Below are 20,053 nucleotides of genomic sequence, written 5' to 3'. Positions count from 1 at the left end.
ACCTATGGATCTTAGGTGCAGAATTCACAGGTTGGGGTGATCTGTTGGAGAGGGAAGCCACTGTATGTTCCTGCTGTTCTCAGCCTGCTCGGTCACTTGCCTTTTTTTTCCAGCACAGCTCATAGATCCTGGCAGAGGAGGCAAGTTAACGTGCTGTCATTAATGTAGTTGAGACATCCTCCATAGGGATTGGAGACATGTAGGGACAAAACCAGTCCTGTAAATTCTAATGTTATTTGTTGACACATAGTGCTAACAAGAAAGTCAGCTCACAGTTTCTAATCTATGAAGCAAGCTCTCTAAATTAGTTATAAGGCCTTGCTTTCACATGTCTGCCTACCTCTCTTAACTATCTCACCATCTCTACATGCTTCTCTATATCCTTTTCCAACTGTCCATTTTCAGTCCCTGAAGAGTTTCTGCAAGGAATTCTTTCTCTGCTTTCCTTTGAGGATCTACTGGTTTGCTGTGTTATTCAGATTATAAAGTATAGAACCTCTAAATTTTAGGCAGTTTTGGGGCATGGGGTCATTTATGTGGTTCTTCTAAGTGTAGAGTTACAGGTTCTGTGTACTATCAAGCAACACTGAAGTGACTTCAGGACCCCTCATTATCAGTGTTCGGGGCTGACCTACCAGAAAAATTGTTTAGCATCAGGAGATTACAAGTCTCCTAGTACGGGTGTCATTTAAGCAGCAGGTCAGAGATTCAGGGTGGATCATCAGAGAAAACATGCAAGACTTAATCTGCACCTGACATTGTCATGATTTCATCCCACCTGAAATATTTTGAACACAAGAGTCTAATTTGATCATTAGACTCACAGCTAGGCCTTCCCCAATCATCATCTATGTTACTGCTTACAAAATTGAATGGTACAGCATATAGTTGATTGTCGTGATTTAACCCCAGCCAGTAGCTCAGCCTTGTGCAGCTGCTCACTCACTGCCCCCAGTGAAATGGGGGAGAGAATTGGAAGGGTAACAGTGAGAAAACTTGTGGGCTGAGATAAAGACAGTTTAATAGGTAAATGCACAAGTGAAGCAAAACAAGGAATTCATTCAGCCCTTCCCATTGGCAGGCAGGTGTTCAGCCATCTCCAGGAAAGCAAGGCTCCATCACACCTAAGGGTTACTTGGGAAGACAAACACCATCACTCCGAACATCCACCCTTTCCTTCTTCCCGCGGCGTTATATGCTGAGCATGAACGTCATATGGTGTGGAATATCCCTGTGGTCAGTTGGGGTCAGCTGTCCCGGCCGTGTGCCCTCCCAACTTCTTGTGCACCCCCAGCCTGGGGCAGCATGAGAAGCAGGAAAGGCCCTGATGCTGCATAAGCACTGCTCAGCCATAGCTAAAACATCCCTGTGTTATCAACAATGTTTTCATTACAAATCCAAAACATAGCCCCCTACAAGTTACTATGAAGAAAATTAATTCTATCCCAGCCAAAACTAGGACATTGATCACATGGGATAATTTGATATCTGTGATGGAGATTACAATATTAATGGTAGCCCTGATGCATCAAACCTTCATTGGATAACAGTTGAAGGTTCACATGGATCTGTAAGTGTGAGTTGATTCAGAGAAGGACGGGTATGCTAGCTTACTATTTAAGTGCAATTTCTTAAATTGCAGCGAGCTTTGCACTTGGCTAATAAGATAAGTACACATGACGTATTCCAGATCTTTATCATGCAGCTGAGGACTCCTAAGAAATTCAAGTAGCTTTAAGACAAAATGTTGTACAGGATGATAGGAAATGTCCTATCACCTAACAGCTCTCAATTTCTAAGGGACTACTGTTACATGGCAATTTATTTATTCAGAAGGATGGTGTGAATGTGAAGCCTTTTACAGAATGCCAGATGTCTAAAACTGGTTACATCACTTAGAATAAAAGCTGAATTAATAATTTTCATTGAGAAGAGAGGAAAGTTTTGGATTTGTAACTGTATAGGTGAAAAGCAGGAATGGGCAAGTAAATGCCAAGTACAATTTTCTAAATCCTATAAATGTGACTATTTTGAACTAAAAAAAAAAAAATCTGCTTACCTTTTGATTTACACATTGTTCTTGCATCTTAAAAGCGTCCTCCTCCACCCAGCTTTGGGAACAGTGGCAATGGCACTAACACACTATAAATAGTGAATAGCTGAAAAGAGCAGTTCATGAATATCTAATAGCCTGGAATTTGTTGGCATAAACCGTTCAACAATTATCAAACATATTTACAGAAATCTGTGTATAAATGAGTCAAGAACAGAAATAACAACCAAATTAGTCAGATAGTTAGACCACAGCATATAATAAGGCCTGTTCTAATGAATGTATAACTTGTTTTGAACTCAGCCATAAAATGTATTATTGCAAATGACCAGTGCTGTGCTAGCTGTAAGTGCTTCTGGACCCATCCTTCACTGTTTGGTGATGCCACCAAGTTCATGTGGGTGAGCAATAGAACCCATTCACAAAGGCTTGTGTGTCTTTGGGGAATATTACCTACATGTGGTCAGCTTTACCACTGAAATCGTGTATTACAAGACGCAGGGCCTGTTAATCCGATATGTCAGCATGTGATTTACTGTGCTGAAGTCTATACAATCCCACACATCATCTCTATCCATCTGATGGTTTGCCTGCAAATGTACTGTGCTGTACATGTTCTGTACTATGAGATACAGAAATGTTGCTTCTCTGATGGAACAATTTACATTTAACAGATTAACAGTACTATCGTATGCAGATAGTGCATTTCTTTCATTTTTTGAAAGCATATGCTTGTACAAGCTCAGTTAATCAGTATTTGCAGCCAGCAGGTTTACATGTACAAGCAGAGTTTTGGGCACCTAACAGGACAAATGCAAGCACATTGATGTAACTTGCAGTAGTTCCATGCAAGCTTGTTCAGTCTGAAGAATATGCATCAATTGAAGGATTATAGCTGCAAACTGGAAGTGTGGACATGTGCACAGAAAACAGTTGCTCTAATAATGAATAGTTTATTTTCTTTGCATTAATAATACAAGTTTACTTATGGATGCTCAAAATAAAAATTCTCAGTAACCTACAGAGTGAAAACTCCCTGCTGAGTTTATGGAAGATACTGCAGGGCTGTGCAATTACAGCTGTGCTTTATTGTATTGTTTGATGTGTTCTTCAGGGACCTCATGTTCAGCTTGAATGGAGATAGAGCCAGAATAGTCTGCCAAGCTTAAAATACAAAAAAGATAATTTTGAACCTTTTTTTTTTTAAAAAAAAAAAAGGTAATATTAGGCCATTAGGACTACAAAGGTTACTCCCATACAAAGAGAAAGCTGCTGACCTTGCTGAGAAGGTCAAGCAATGTCCCAGTAAGAACAGCCCCTAAAACATCGGAGGAATTCTTTAATTGAGAAACTCTTAGTTTCAGTCAAAAAAAAGGTCATGCAAAGAATCAAATCACCTGAAGCAGGTGTTAAATAAATGCCCTAGCTGGAACAAATAAGTATCCTTTCCTTCAGAAGGGTCAGCTTTTTAAAATTCTCCTTTTACCTGCTGTCCACTGCCATGCTGGTTACTGAATTACACCAGAGTAACTCAGAGAGATAGACTGGGTCACATGTAAAGCATCTATTTTCATTTGTTCTGGGATTTTTCTGTCACACCACTTTTTGTATCCCCAAACATTATCACTTATGGTGAAGACTGACATCTGTATCTTGCATTGATACATAGACCGGCTCAGATGCACGATTTCAGTGGTACTACCCAGCTTTATACAGATGAAAAAGCACATTCAAAAGTCTTCTTTAGAGTGTTTTAATCTTGAAGTCTGGACTGAAAGACTTTCTAAGAAGATATTTTATGTATGAGCTGGGCAGAAACTGGAATTCCTGTTACCCAGGACATTCTGAAATTAAAACAAAACCTAAAACTGTATAGAAAATATGTACTTTGAATCTTCTTTTTGTGAAGGTTTATTTAAATTCAAGATTTAAATTCAAGATAATTTCTTTTTTCCTTGAAACGGTTCAAGAGAACCTGGGTAACCCTATGTGTAATTGTGACAATTGGGAACAGATCTTTCAGACTAACAGGGAATTGGCAGCTCTGCTTGTGGGTAGTCTATGTCTGTATAGGTTTTAATATTTCATCTTAACTGTAAGACAAAATAATGGCAAAGTTATAAATGGTAATTAGCAATTGACTCCATAAAATACAGAAATGGTTAGGCTGCAGAGCAGTTACTTTAGCTGAGACGAACATAAAAATTGTTTCTTGGAAGCACATTTCATGGGGTGTGGTTGGCAAGCCAATAATGATTTGCAGCATGCTCCTTGTAAGGGCAGAAAAATACATGCTCAAAGCCTGACCTACTGGTTCGATAAAGGATTCATTGCTCAAATTAGAGGTGTTCATATGAGTCAGTAAGTGGGATATTAACTAAGGAGCTCCGCAGGGCTGAGATGAACAGCCTCCCTGAGGTGGGCAGTGCTGTGAAGCTCCTTGAGAGCCTTTTGCATTGGCTGCTTCACACTGCTTGCTCAGGCATACTGTTGTTACCCAACCTGCATGGTGGTCACACCTGGCCAGATGTGCCCCTGCATGTCCACAGTGCCCTGGGAAAGGATGGCAGCAGAGACTGGACTTGCAGGATGAGGAATGTGCTCTGCTTCTTGCTCTCTGCTAAGTTTGAGGGGTCTGTACATCTGTTGGCCACCTGTTTTCAGGATGGCGTACCATACTGCAAGGCAGCAGCTGGATTAATCTGTTTACAGTGACAGTCCACTTTATCTTGTTTAATTTAATTCAGATAGAAGCAACACTTTTACATCTCAGGGGTTTGTAGCATCACTCCACCTCACCATCTCAGGGCGTGGAAACGTGGAAGAATCTCAGCTTTCATTAAGGATTTTTCCAGCCCCTTCCCTTGTCAAAATAGTCTGAAATTTATAAATCAGAAATAGACTGATTATAGACCTACAGCTACTTCACTGCATGACCATTATCAAATTTCAAAGACACAGTGTTTGTAGACACAAATCTATAAAATAGCTAAATGCCTAATGCTAGAGAAGTGAAATAACTGGAGAGACAAAATACTAGGAATAATGCAGGAATAATTAGCTTTTTTATGTAAATGATTTAATATAAATTAAGGGGATGGATAATTTCATTCACCCACCCTTGCAAATGCTGTTCTAACTTCCTGGGCCTTGGTTGTGTGAAATACTTTGTTAATGCTGTTAATCCTATGTCTGTCTGTCTGTAAACAGGACATATGATTGCAGTTTTGAGTGCACACAGTATGATACCATTTTTCTAGTGATCTTGGGTAACACCACAAAGCCATGCATCCGGCAGCAGTACAGATAGACATTTCAGTTCAGCACACGGCGTTCTTGGGCTGCCACTTGCTCCCAAGTTCAGATCGATGGATCTTTGCTGCTACAGGTACTTTATCTAGTTAGATTAAAGCCAGAATGCAGATGCTTACCTGTGCTACAGTCACAGCTCCTGGTTTGGTTACTAAAGTGTACTGTGGAGCACCACAAGCCACAGCACAAAGCAGGACTGTATTGCACCTACAAGCAGTTCTTGCAGATTTGCTGCGTTTATAGAGTTTCATGTGGATGTCTCCAAAGGTGAGCTGTGGAAACATATAGATGTGGGGTTTAATAATTACAGGCCATCTAGCAACTTTCTTTGATTTTTTTGGTCTATGGGCAGTGAAATCTTCATGCCAAGGGTCAGTGGTGAAGAACTGATAAATAACCATTTCAGGATTACTTGGCAAATGACTTCTCAAATTGATGCGGATGTACCACAGCAGAATGCTGCTTCATAGGCCTATCACAGCAAATGCCTCTTGATTGTTTGCAATTTAAAGTTTGCAAACAGAAAATACAGCTCAGTAAAATCGGACCGCTGTTAAAATCACCCAATCAGTCATTCGTATGACCTGGTACGGAATTAGTGTAAGTTTTTCACACAGAGAAAAGTAATCTTTTAAGTAGAAATCAGTTTATACTAATGAAAAGTTTGACCAAAAGTATACTCTAGTCCATTTAGCACAGATTAAAAGCAAAGAATAAAGGAAGCTTGTATAAGGATAATCGCTAAACTAGGGGAACCGGGAAACATCTGAAAGTTAACATTTGATTGTTTTTTCTCTTCACAAACAGACCAGTTCTACTGACCTTATTATTCTTGACTGTGATATACTCACAAAGGTCTCACTGACACTTCTTTGAGAAATGTTAATTTAAGCAAAGCTTAGATAAATTGTTACATGTTGTACTGCATATTTAAAATGCATCCAAAGAGGAGGAGACAAAAATAAACAGTTTTGCAGCCTCATTTTTGTCAGTTATTATATCTACACAAATCAGACCACTGTATTTGATCTAGCCAAACACACTTAATTTGCCCAAATATTTGTGGTAATAGGATATTTTAGTTAAATTATCTGAGTTTTAAAATTTGTTACTCTAGTAACATACACTATGGAGTGAAATGCCTGTCATCCTATCAAATAATATCTGTCAGGAATATAAGTAGTTAAATTGCTGATACTCCTGCCCAAACTAAAAATAGGCCAAGTTTGGCCCTGATATAAGTAGGTACATTTTGTTGGAAGGAGCTGAAAGAAGATAAGTGTTGATACAGCTCTATACTTAGTGTAGGGGAAGGTAAGAAAATAAAAGTGATAAAATAGGTTGTTTGTAATAAAATGCCATGACTACATATGCTGCTGCTTTTACTCTGGAACAATTTGAATCACTTATACATGCACTCTTTTGTTGTAAAATCTCTCCTGATAGCCATTTTCCAGGATGCTTATAAATATTTAACACTCCTGTGGCATATTTGCCATTGCTTGTTAGCATCTTGAATTTTTAGGTACCTTTTCCTCATACCACCACCTGAGGAAGTATTATGAAAGTCTACTGTTTTGTGTCAGGTCAGGAACTGGATCATAGAGGGACTCACCTACGGTTGCAGAGTAAACATCTAGGAAAGCAAGGACCTGAAACTGAGTCTCAGTTCACTTTTTCACTTCATTTGTTGCCACCTGCAAGAGGAGAGGAGGCCTTTATAGTTTCTCAGTTGTAACTACTCAGTGACAACAGGAAGCATCTTTAGAGTTTGTACAGCCTCTTCCATGTTTGTTGCCAGGCACACTTGATGCACAAACATTTTCAAAACTGCAGAAAACAAACTCTAGGTTGTTCAGTTTGTAGTGGTACTTTTGGATAAGGTAAATTGCTCTGTCTAAACACCTCTTCTGGGGAAATGACTGTCCATGCAATATTATACATTAATTTTTCTGATCCTGTCTGAGGTGCAAAGCGTATGAAAACAGTGCAAGTGTGTACTACTCGCTGAATCATCAACAGCCCCTTGCTACCCAGCAGTGAGCTTTCGAGCCCCTGACTGTGCATTTGTACTCACAAAAGTAACCCAGAGTTGAACAGCGGCACTGATGCCAAGGGGACATTGAAACCAAGTAAGACCACAGGCTGGTGTTCACAGCATTTTAGGAAAACTGCACAGGAGTCCATTCTTCAAACCTGCTGCTCAGTGTGTAGCAGGCAAGAGCAAAGAAACACTTGCATTCAGAGGAGAAGGCAATGAAGTTTATAAAGCCTGTGATGGTCACAGAGCTTAAAGTGTCCTGTGTTTGATCCCAGAGCAGGCATTTACCTGTGAAGATTTACTTATTGACTATGTTCTTTACCTCCAATTAGGTGTCCAGGTAATGGAATATGTCATTCCTCTTTGATTTTTTATTTCTGCTGCTTCTTGCATGCACTGAATCAGTACAAAGTAGTTTTTCCTTTCTTTCATTTTGCTTTCTGGCAGAGCCACTAAAGGAGGTTAAATGTTAATGAATTTCAAGAAGTCCCTAAGGGCTTTAGTTCTCCATTCATTTACACCACTGTCAGAGCACTGTGGCATTACTAACCTAGAATCATTCCTGATTGGCACAAGGGGAGAATCAAATTCTGCCTATCCTGTAGTTTTGAATGTGACTGATATTTAGATTTTGCTGTTGCTGGAAAAAACCAAAATATTGAGAAGTACATCTCTTCTTTCAGGTGATTAAAAAGGGGGATTGTTTTTTAAGCATGTGTCTTCCTCACTAAGAATTTGAAGGTAGTTTTATGTCCCTTTGAAAGGTTTATGTATTATGACCGTTCATTTCCCATATGATGTAAAAAAAACAAAACCAAAATGTGTTTGATGAAAAGCCTCCACTAAAATAACCCACACAAGCCCCCTCAAAATCTTCTGGTTGACGTCATTGGTGTCATCAGTTTGGAAACAGGTAGTGACTTAACCTGCTGACTCTCATTCATTTTGTAACCCCTGAGATGAAGAGTGCTGCAGAAGAAATATGTTTATAATTGTCATCAGTATAGGATTTCTCTAGGGTTTGTGAGAATATTTGCAAACCAGATGGTTTCTTCTTAAATGTATTAATTACCTTAGCAACATTAAAGCATGGATAATTTGCTTACGAGCATTTTCCTTTCTTGCTTGCTTAAGCATTCAAGTTCTGGGAGAGCTGCAGTTGTTTTTCTTGAGTGAAATACTCCCTAGGTCTGCATTTCTTGTGAGAAATGACAGGTGTCCCCCAACAGGACATAGGTTGTGCCTGGATTGTTAAAGACTGCAATTTGAGATGGGAAGGAAAGGGAAGGGCTAATCTTCTCAGAGGTTTAACCAAACAGATAAGTCTTTTGCGTTAATAGACCATTCTGTTATATATCTGAAGCAAGTTGAAGTTAAACTCTATGCCCTGTCTGTGGCTAGGGGTGTTTGATCTTTGCATCACTTTTTTGTTCTAAACAGTATGTTGCACTGCTTTGATGTGCACATCCTATGTGCAGAAACCTTTTTCCAGTACAGCTGCTGAACATCGTGTCACAAGGAAGCTATCCTGGCATAAACTGAACCAACATAAGTAGCGATAGATAAGGGCAGAACTTGAGTAAAAATAGGAATTTTAGCACCTTTTTCAGATGTCTTTCCTATATTCTACTTCTTGTGTGACTTACATGTACATTTGTAATCATTTTGCTAGATGCAGATGTTTTTCTGTTATAGTATGTCTCATGTTAAGGGAAGATTATTCCTTACAGTATATTTGACTTGTGTGTCTCACATCAACTTATTCTCCTAGGAGATCTAGAAATGCTGTTCATATATATTTTCCTGTGATGCAGCTAGAAGTTTCTATGGTGAACATAGAAATAAATTTTTCACTTTTTCCCTCCCCACTTTTAACCAGGTAGACAAGAAAATTGTCCGCACAGAAATTGGAGTTCTTCTTCGCCTTTCGCATCCAAACATTGTAAGTTTAGCCTTGTTCTTTCACTCACATTTGTTTCTTTAGTTTTTTAAAATTCTTTCTGTTCCTGAGAGATGGCTTTTGTGGTTCACCTATACAGACTTGGGAGAGTCCTGGGTTAAAGCTTTGGGTTCTTCTCATGAGCACATTAGCAGCTCGTTATGGAAGACTGTTCAACTATACTTACACTTTAAAATTAATTATTGATGTACTGACAGAGTTGAGTGAAAAACTGTGCAAAAGAAGTTCTGCAAATGAAAGGGGAAGTTGGTGTTGTCAATCCTTGGAGAGTGGGGAAGGTCTTACATTCAGTTACTCTGAAAGATTGGCAGATGGGTGTTGACAAGCACTAATGAAAGCAGCTTCTTAAACTCCTGTGTTACATAGAGGTTGCTGAGGTATAAGAAGCATGAAAATAACAAAAAAAAAAAAATAGAGAATGCAAAAGTTATAAAGCTAGCAAAAAAGTGGGGGGGAGAGAACATGCACCATAACTTGCTCAACTGCAAGGTAAATGGTGCACCAACTTCAGTTGGTACCATCCTCTGCTTTATTGACGATTGTCTGTTTCCTGCTGTTGGCCCTGTGATATGCTTAACAAGAAGACAAATAAGCAAAATTAATTCTTTTTGTTATCTTTTACCAGATAAAACTGAAGGAGATATTTGAGACCCCTACAGAAATCAGTCTTGTTCTGGAATTGGTCACAGGTGGAGAACTATTTGACAGGTAAGTTACCTGTATGCAGCTTGCTCAGTAACTTCCCCAAGGATGTTACAGTCCAAATTTCTTCTCTGCATAAAATCCTCATGTGAGTAATTACTGGAATTATTTCATCAGTATATGGTTTATTCACATGAGTAAATATCTGCAGGAATTGGCTTGAAAATGTGTTTGGAAATGTGATTGTCAAGAGGTTTTATTTGAAAGGGTGCATGAGTTGAAAATGGAGGAAATTGTCAGTAAATTCTGAAGAGCACACACTATTGAAGGAAGGTGCTCAGCAGGTGTATAGCATCAGCATGTGCTAGAGCAGACAAAAGGCAGGAAAAACTGCAAAATTGCATTGACAGGTCATCATGAAATATGGTAGGTGGCAATCAGCCTGCCAGGAGGATAGTGTTATATCAGATAAAAATTTAGTAAGCAGAGTAGCAAGAAAGAAATGGTGTTTGGTATTTATAAATGTATTTATAAAACCTCTGGTTTTGTAACAAAGGTTCTGCAAGACAACTATTGAGTTCTGAAGGTATTGCTTATAAGGCTGCACATGCTTGTGGTATAGGTCCATATGGATAAAGTGAAATAATTCTCTAATAGTGTTGGGGTGATATTTTACTGGTAGCGATTTGGTTTCTTAGAGCAAGAGAAGATACAAAAAGCATTTGATACTAGCTTGAGAATATCAATTAATTCACTGGTGTTGGTGATTTCCAACTCATGTAAGGACAGGTTATTTCATTTCATTCTTCTGTAATTAAAGTTTAGTATTTTAGAGGGCTGTTACACCAATATGCATCAAAGACTTAGTCTGAAAGTAACGTTGATTTGAGAAAAGAAAACTATACTTTTTTTTTGTGCCATGATCATAGCTACAACCTTGAGATAAACTATTTCTGAACAATAACAACAAAAGCAACTCCTCCTGTAACATCTTTAGTTCGACAGAAGAAAGGTCCATACTCTCTCAATACTCAGCCAAAGCAATCAGGAGAAATGTGCTGCAAGTTATAAAATCAGGAAGTGCCCAGTCCTGAGCTAGAAAGGATGCTGCATAAGACACCTTACCTTTCACATAGCCCTTTATATATCCCCGTGGTTTCAGATTGGGTGGTTTTCAGGAAGGCTGGATACTTTACAGAAGTCTTTGATGAGAAGAGTTTGCAAAGGGAAAACACAAATGTGCCAGCGAAATGGTTGGTTCCTGAACAGCAACCATTTGTGTAGTAGAAGAACTGAAGATAAAAGACTACATGGGATCCAGGATGGGAATTGCATTATTTGATGGAACTAGGATTTAATATTATGACATTTTGAACATTCTGTAATCTGTACTCAGCAGTGATTATGGGATTTGAGCTCTCAGACTGATCTTTCCCCAAAATTGTATGCTTAATCCAGTAGTTTGGCTAGGACAAGCTGTCTGGCATTGCCTGACAGGAAGCAAAGCCATTTACTCACTTACTAGAATCGCGGTGCCCCCTTGTGATGCTACAAATGAGCACTAACACTATGGAGGTCTGAATTCGGCATCCTCCTTTTCTCCGTATACAACAGAACTGGAAACTTTGGCAATACAGTCCTCTCTGATCTGTGATTTGGAAAAAACAACCAATGAAACAAAAACCACAGAAAGCTATTTTCAGCTGTTAAGCTAGCAGTAGGAGTATTACTTTACTCTTCAACCTTAAACCAAAAGTAATTTCATAGGAGTATGCAGCCAAGATGTTCTGCACTAGTCACTCCAATTAAGCATTAGCTGTCCCTTTCTTCTCTTTCAGCTGGGCTGAAGGATTAACACTTGCATTGTGCTGTACAATGGCTGCCCTCTGAGTTTTAGTGAGGGTAAATTTAGCTTTCTGTCTTAGGGCAGACTTTCCCTCTCATGCTTAATCTTTTCAACCCATACATCTTTTTATCATGCATGAAGGAAATGTCCTGACTTACAGAGAGGCCTTGTGCACTCTTTCCTCTGTGCTTGCATGACTCCTGTCCCAGGAGAAAGCAAAACGACCCTGGAAAATCTCCAGCTGAGCAGTGGGGTTGTGTCAGTTGTGGAGAGAGAAATGTGACCCTGTCTTGAGATCCACCCTATGGTTGTCCTCAAGACAAGACCCTGTACAGAGAGTGTGTGGGCAAGCAGGACCCCAGCGTGGTCAGGGACCACCCCAAGGGTTTGGAGGACCTTATGTGCTTGGTGCACAGCTACGTGCCTTTGTAAACGATCGTCCACACACAGGCAGCAAAGCAACTTTTGTACTCTGGAGGAGTTACTCTTATGCCTCTTTCAAATTAGCTGTCAGCAAATGATATGACTAGATCTGTTACACAAACGCTCTGCTCTCCTTACTGTAAACATCTTCATTGCTGTTACTGTTACTGCTAATTCTGGTAATATGCCAGTACTTTTTATATCAACTGTTTTATTGCTCTAGTTTTCTGCCATCCCAGATGCCTGTTCTTCTTTTGAATAGTATTTGAACTGCAGATGAGTAAGTACTGTCACATACACGTTCCCCTTATCATGATTTTATAAATACCCAAGATCCGATTAGTTTTCTAGAATCCTGTTAGCATTGTTGATGTGCTCCTGGTTTCATGCCACTCAAACATAAAAGTTCTGGGTAATAAAATTATTCACTTCACCATATTTAATATTTCTGTCAAATCATCCATGTTATTGCTAAAATGAGCTTTCATCATGACAATTTTTCAGTTGTGTTACCGAAAAGGAGATAAATTCAAACAAAAGTATCGGTTACAAATCTGAGTTAATACAGCTGAAATCAGGTTGGGTTTGGTTGTATTTTAAAAAAGAAATCTGTTTCCCAGACTCCACAAATCATTGTAGGTCATACCCTGACATATAATATTCCACCATCCCAAACACAACAAATATAACTCTACACTGAATTGGAGAGGTTTGTGTAAATTTGAGTATTTATTGCCAGTTTGCATGATGGTTTTTGCCAACTCAGTAAGTGAGCAGTGACAAAGAGCTTTTGAAGTTAAGACAGACCAATGGATGAACTGACCAAAACAAAGGGAGAACTGCAGTAGGTCTAAATTAACTGATATTCTAGTTCTTTCCAGATGCTGTGTCTCCAGCCCAGTGCTGCTGGCACATACGACTTTGACATTTGCTCGGCACTCCTCTTTCCCTCCTGCATGTTAAAACAGAAATGCATGGTTAAAGTGCATTTAAACCAGCAGCGTTTTGGCAGAGTCCCAAGGGATGACCCTCTGGTATGGCTCGTGAGTGTCCCAGCAGAGGTGTGCCCAACAGCATGCATCCGTGTTTCTCGTGCTGCCACAATACTGAGAGCAGGCTGCCGTCACACCAGTCCTCACCCAAAATCAGCACAGCTGTTCAAATCCGCAGCAGAGTGATCACTCTAACATTTGAACAGTCTTTAAAGGACTGTGTTTCCACTATACTTGTGGATAGGAAATTTCAGGACTGGGAGCAAAGTGGCAGGCAAAGGTCAGTAGGTCAGTTTTCATCCCTCTCTCGCATCTTCTTTCTCACCTTGTATTCTTATGAAGAGTGTTGCAGAACCATAGTTCAGATCATAGATGCATCTTTTTACATGAGGAGTTTCAGTGATGGAAAGACATAATGAAATTTGGCTTTATTAGGTTTTTGGATGACATCCTATTGTGCACACAGAATAAAGTAATAAAACTTATGTAGATACTTTTAAAAGGCAGATTTATAGTCAGAAAGCTTCTCTCCATTTCAGTTCTCCATTTAACAGGAGAAAGCTAGAGGCAGAGTTGGTGGAATTAACCCTCTAGATACTTTCAGATAGATGGGACTGGATTTGAGCTCAAATAAAAGGAATCAAATATTTTAATATGAATCGAAGATCACAGTGCATAAGAGTTTAAAGGCAGTGACCAGAAGGGAACGTAGAATGAATTGACACCACAAAAATTGATGTAGTTTTCCTGGAAAAAAAATAGACTCATCTCATTTATATAGGAAAGTTCTTTGTCAAACTAATTGCCTTTTTAACACATTTTTATTAATGATCAGTAAAACTTATGCTGTTCAAAGATTTGATTAGATAAGTAGCCAGTGGCCTCACTTTGTGAACCCCTTTGATTATTACCTCTTCAATTTCCTTTCTAGTTCTTCCCTTTTAGAGAAATGATGATTTTTCTTAAGATCGGTTCAGTTATATTTTTCTCTTGCCTCTTCCTTTTGTCCTCTGTTCCTTCATGGTTCTTCACTTAAATGTAATTTCTTGGTACTGTTAACTTTGATTTTCTTTTCTATCGCATGGTGTATTTCATCAGATTCTTGGTCACTTTGTTTATCTGGCTTTGCTTCTAACAATTAACCTCTATTGTTACAGGCAGTAATAGGTTTTGCAGCACAGTGAACTCTGATATGTCTTTTATGGGCTAACTTTTTTTGAAGTTGTTTTTTTCCATTCAGGTTTTATTCATATCTATTGCCTTTCAGCTGAATCACCAACGTATCACTTTTCCAAATATTAATTTCAGCAAAACCCATCAACTCTACTTTAACTTCATTTTAGTCAGAACACCTGCAGATTGATAAGAATAGATTTTGTTACTCTTCTTTCTTTTTTCAGCTTCGAATGATGATGTCAATCCATACGTTCTCCTTGTCTGTACTTTGGCATCTTTACCACAAACTTTCCTGTTTCTTCCTTCATCTTATTATTAAGTGCACCAAACATCATCTAAAAATACCCCTTATGGCTGACAGTCTCTTGACTCACTTTCATTTCAGAGTTCATATAATTTCCTCTGAAATATAGAGTCAAGCTGATACTATCTTCTTTTATGGAGTGTACATTAACAACAATATTAATTACTTGTTGTAAAGAACTTGCCTTTTTAAGAGATGTGGGAATGAATACCTCTTACGGACAAAATTTCTTGAAGCCTTCCCATGCTTCAGGCACACCTTCTTGTTTCTGCTGATGGAAATCAGTATTGCTAAGGGACATAAAAAAGAGTCAAGGAATTAATCAGTCACTAAAGTGGTGGTCTTTTATAAACTAGTGGCAGAGTAGCATCTTTTATGTGTTTCTGAGCTGGTCTCATTATGTGGTGGCACTCTGTCTTCTGAACAGGGGTCAGAGCAGTTCTTTGGACTCTATTTCACATAGGCAAGTTACAGTCCCCTCACTCAGGACTTGCAAAAAGAAAAAAAAGAGTTCTGACTTGACTACACCAACTATGCTCTATTCTCTAAAATCATCAGAAGACAACACACAAATTAGCACTGGTAAAAGGGCTCCTCAATGTCAGAATAGTTCATTTAGTGTCTCTTGATTTCAGCTGCAGTAATGATAAAACCCAGTAATTTAAGAACAAAGAAGTGTGCGTTAATGCTCATTTTTAGCTTTTCCAATGTAATTTGGTGTTTCCTTCCTGAACAGAGTTGTAATAATGCCTTTACACTTTTTTGTGGTCAGTGACTTATTTTCTGTCACTGGACAGAATTACTTTAAGCCAATATCTACCGACTACAATATTCTCTTCAAGATAGGAGATACAGATGATTTTTTGTAAATGTGCATAGGATGCTAGTTATGGTGTGGTCAATGTACGCACTTAGAATTAGGTGAAACACCAGGCACCAGAGGGAACACACTTGCAGCTTTATAAACAACTAAATGACTCAAGCAATGATGATGGTGCAATTATAATACTGGCTGGCTTCCTGCCACTCTCTAAATGTGAACTGATGTGCCATTAAAGGTTGTCTGGTTTTTAACTCCACTGTGGAAGGCTTTTTACTTAAAACATTTTAATTTAAAATGTCCTCTTGCCTTTTGTTGTCCTTGCTTGAGATAACTTTGCAGGAATTGTTAGCATGGGTATGTCCTAGTTGGGACCTGCCTGTATGTTGCTAGCTTACTCTGGGAACTGGGCAATCCTTTTGGAGGTAGGACACATCAGTGCCTGTGAAGCTCTTTAGTTTGTTAGGTATTGTTAATACTGAGACTTTTTATGATTAGAGCATCTCTGACATACTTACCCTCAGTCTTCTGCCACAGGCTGACCATGGTAATATAGACACAGATGGTGTGGATGCCAGACAAACTAGGAGAGATACACCTGTTAAATTAAATAGGAAGCTGATTGAGCCTTAGCTGATTTCCTCAATTGTTAACAAATTTAGCTTTCATACTTGTTTGAAATGTAGAGAGGTTTTAACAGCTCTGTGCAGGTGACAGACAAGTTGAGGTATTTATACCTACAGCCTATGTAGCTGTAGCCTACATATATGCACACAGGAAGCCTCTGACTGATCCAAGAGCTAATGAGGTGTCTTCTATGCCTTGATTCAACACCTTTCCTGAAATTATAAAATCACTTAGGATGTGAGTGCTTTGTACATTTTGTTTCTCATTGCTTTTTCTGTGTACATTATGACAAGAGTATAAAGGGAAGCCAAAATTTTTTAGGAAAAAACACAGTTATCCTACATATTCAGAGCACCAAAATACTTGTCCTAAGTGATAATTCAGTTGATTTTTTGATGAAAACCTAAAAAGCAAATCCTTTTCAGCTAATGTACTTCTCAGTTCAACATTGAACTTCAGCTGCTGGAGTAAGGAATGTGTTGCACATCCATGCACTGTAAGAGGTGCCAAGGCCACCAAAAGAGGACTGGAACAGGTGAAACTGAAATAATCCTGAAATGAATGATGATAATATGAATACTCTTGTGAATTGTGACATAGAGGGATATATGTTATGCAAGTAGTGCCCAGTTTCAGAATTTGATGGCCGTTTGTTTCGCTCTTATTAGGAAGTAAGCAATGTGCCAGAGTGAGCTCTGGGGCAATGTATTTAAAACGTCATGGCAGCTACAGCTGTGCTGGTTTGGCATGGAGGGCTGGAGCAAGCAGGTTGTTCCCCTGAGCTCAGGCAGTATTCTTCAACCATCCTTGGGGGTCCAGGGTTTGGGGTTTTGTTTCTTAAACACCTCTGTTATCTTCTTATGTAGGCTATTCCAGTGGCTCTCCAGCCTGGTAATTAGATTCAGTATTAGGAAAAACTTTCTGCAAATTTGGCCAAAATCGGTTTGCCTTGTCCCCAGCAGGTACAGAAAAGGTGATTACTTCCTTCTTTATAGCAAACTTTCACACAGTGGAGGACTGCAGAAGACTGTATATTCGCAGTCCCTGCAATCTTTCGTCCCCAGTTGTGTTTTCTATGACTCAATTACTGTCTGTTGAAGTTCCTCCAGATTCCCACATCTTTCTTATAATGTGGTGCCCTTAGCTAAACAAAGAAATCCAATGGAAGCCTCACCGGTTCTTGGCAGGGTGGCTTCATCAGTGCCCTCAGTGCTGCTCTTTCTCCCTCCACAGGCCACTGCCTCCTTTGCAAGCTGCCAGTGAGCCTTCTCTTTGCCCCCTCCCTGTTGCTTACCAGACAGGACCTGTGAAATGCTAAAATAATTCAGTTTGGCACACTGCCTCACACAGTCAGTTACACAGAAACTTCTGTTTGAGAGAGAAGTTTGAGCTGCTAGTCCGGGAGCACTGTGGTTTTACAACCTCTAGTATCAAAGACTATTATTTTTAAAAATGTCTACTGAAATTAAGCTCCTGAAAGATGAACCCATCTTTTTGAAAATGGTGGGCACTGAACTGTTCTTACTAATTTCACTGTAGACACCTGAGTGATTGCTACTTTTGAAGGTGTGGCCATTTATTTAGTCTTACCCAGGCTTTTAATGTATTATTCCTGATTTTCCTACAAGATTTTTCTAGTTCTGTGGGTGCTATAGAAACGCTAAGTAGAAAGTAGAAAGAGAGTTAAAGAGCAGAAAACAAACTCTAGTATAAGAAATATGCAATCTTTCTTTAAATTCTCCTGCATGCCACAGTTACCAGAAACTGCCTCTTACTTAACAGTGATGGAGGGAAAGTAGTTTTCCTGAATGACTGCAGTGCTGCGTGTCATTTCTAAACAAGGTATTGAAAAAAACATCTAGTTTGTTTGACTTGGAGTCAGATCCAAACCCAGTTCTGTATTGCCCATTATCCTTCTTCAGATCATGGGGAAACAGTTTGAGTCATTAGCAACAGTAACAGCTGGTCTGCACTGAATTATGAAAATGGTTGTAAAATAAGGGAGAAGCAGCAAACTGAATCAGAACTACTTTTCTAATATTTATTACTATTCAGTGCTGTAGTATGGAAAATACATAAATATTTAGAGAGAAACCTTACTTTTTAACTAAACAAATGCATCAAAGCAACAAGGAATTGGAATCACCTTGGTGCGGGTATGAGCCAGTAGATCTGTGAATCATTCATTGAGAAAGTGTTCCTTGTGGAAACATTTTTGCTGTTGAATAGAGTGACGGCATTTTCTTCTCCTGTTTCTGCTAATTTTCTGTCTCACTTTACCATGTAGAAATCTTTTAACTTCATTTTAATGAAATAGAAGAATTTGCATAAGAATTAAGTGAATACATTCAGAAAAAATCTCCATGACAACCAAAGAACTTTTAAGTAAATTAACATTTATTATATAGAACCAAGTATTTTAAAAACTGTTAGCACATACTGGCATTGGAACAGATCTTGCATTTATATAGGCCAGTGTCTTGCCTGCGGCTGTACATGATGTAACAGGATGCAGCCCACAGGTAAGATGTGGTACAAGACTTTTGGATAAAAGCCAGCTGGAGGCAGAATGAAAATGACCCTAAAACCAGTGATGGCTTTTTTTGATATAATGATATTTATAAAGAATGATCTAAAAAGCAAATACAGACATAGCATGAAGAAAGAAAGAGAAACAATGTTGTGAACTGATAAAGTAATAAAAAATTTTACTGTTTTGGATGGCTAAATAGATTTAGTAGGTCCTTTGCAAGCTACATGATAATGTTTCTAGATTCACATACTGAAATGCAACCGACTCCACAGTGTGGAGAAATAGTATTTATAGTAGCAATATTAAATGATGGCTAAATATTGCAAATTTTAGAGTAACTGTTTAGATTGATTAACACAAAAATAAGTACACTTACCAATCTGAGGTAAGGAAAGCAAGAAACAGATTTTACCTGCTCCGATTTCAGGCAAGGCTGGAGGATGGGGAGGGTGGCCCGTGTGGGAGTGAAGCAGGGAAGTAAAGCTAAGAATAGGAGAACTAGTCCATTTAGAGTGTGGGGGAGGAAAAAGTAAGTTTGTTAATGTGGGTAAGATTTCAAATTTTCTTGATCACAAGGAGTCACGAGAACAGCTTATGTTTAAAATTGCAGGAATAGTCGTTGCACTGGCTTCCCATACCCAAGGAAAACAAAACAGAGAGAGGGACTTCGGTTTCAGGGTCGGGGAGCTGGTAAAGTACCCATTTCTTGTACCATTTGGTTCCTCTTCCGCATTGCTTCTTCTGCCACCTGGTGCTCTCGATCACAGGTTTCAGGAGTTGTTACAGTGCAAGGCTTGGAGTGTCCCGGTGGACTGCGCTGCCCGAGGGAGGACAGACAACCCTTCCTCAGTCTTAGCTGACAGGACTCACTACCGGGGCAACAGCCAGTGCTGACTGAGAATTTAAGGTATTGGCAGTCTTGCATGAAGAGATGTGTGCCATCAGTGACTATCCCAGTCCAGCAACCTCTGGCATTGGATGAGTCCTCTGCCTGTTCAAAGCAGGTTGCTGGGTGGTTTTTGATTCCTTTTTTTACCACTGCAGCTATGCAAGCGCTGTTTTGCTGGATTTGGAAAGATCTGGCCCTCTGTTTTATTACTTATTGAAAAATCAAACCTGAAGCCTAGTCCTTGCCTTCTGTGATGGAATGTTCACTTGTTTGTTTTTGTAGGAGATTGATTGTTTCCACTTGTTGCCTAACATGCTTGTCATTAATCCCCAGACACATGTATTCCAGTCAACTGTAAAATTGTATATCAATATAATTTTAATACTGCTCTGAAAATTGATTCTAAAATGACACATTGAGATTCCTCATCTCTTT

The 20,053-nt window shown here is 39.1% G+C and overlaps 1 protein-coding gene and 1 long non-coding RNA gene across 2 annotated transcripts in view; one reads left to right on the top strand and one right to left on the bottom strand.

Annotated features, from left to right (window-relative positions):
• Positions 1–20,053, top strand: part of CAMK4 (calcium/calmodulin dependent protein kinase IV) — a 174,410-nt gene that overhangs the window by 89,188 nt on the left and 65,169 nt on the right. Inside the window, exons 3-4 of the mRNA XM_052777728.1 lie at positions 9,286–9,348; positions 9,992–10,074. Of these exons, the coding sequence (XP_052633688.1) occupies positions 9,286–9,348; positions 9,992–10,074 (146 nt within the window). The remainder of the gene's footprint in view (positions 1–9,285; positions 9,349–9,991; positions 10,075–20,053) is intronic.
• Positions 5,511–11,298, bottom strand: LOC128137086 (uncharacterized). Its single transcript, XR_008233550.1, has 3 exons — positions 11,134–11,298; positions 6,981–7,062; positions 5,511–5,637 (listed from the first exon to the last, which is right to left on the bottom strand). It is a non-coding gene; the product is annotated as an uncharacterized LOC128137086 (long non-coding RNA).

This window comes from Harpia harpyja, chromosome Z, assembly GCF_026419915.1.
Source record: "Harpia harpyja isolate bHarHar1 chromosome Z, bHarHar1 primary haplotype, whole genome shotgun sequence".
Lineage (NCBI taxonomy): Eukaryota > Metazoa > Chordata > Aves > Accipitriformes > Accipitridae > Harpia > Harpia harpyja.
The sequence above is the reverse complement of the archived record's forward strand: the minus strand, read 5'-3'. Positions and strand labels throughout refer to the sequence as shown.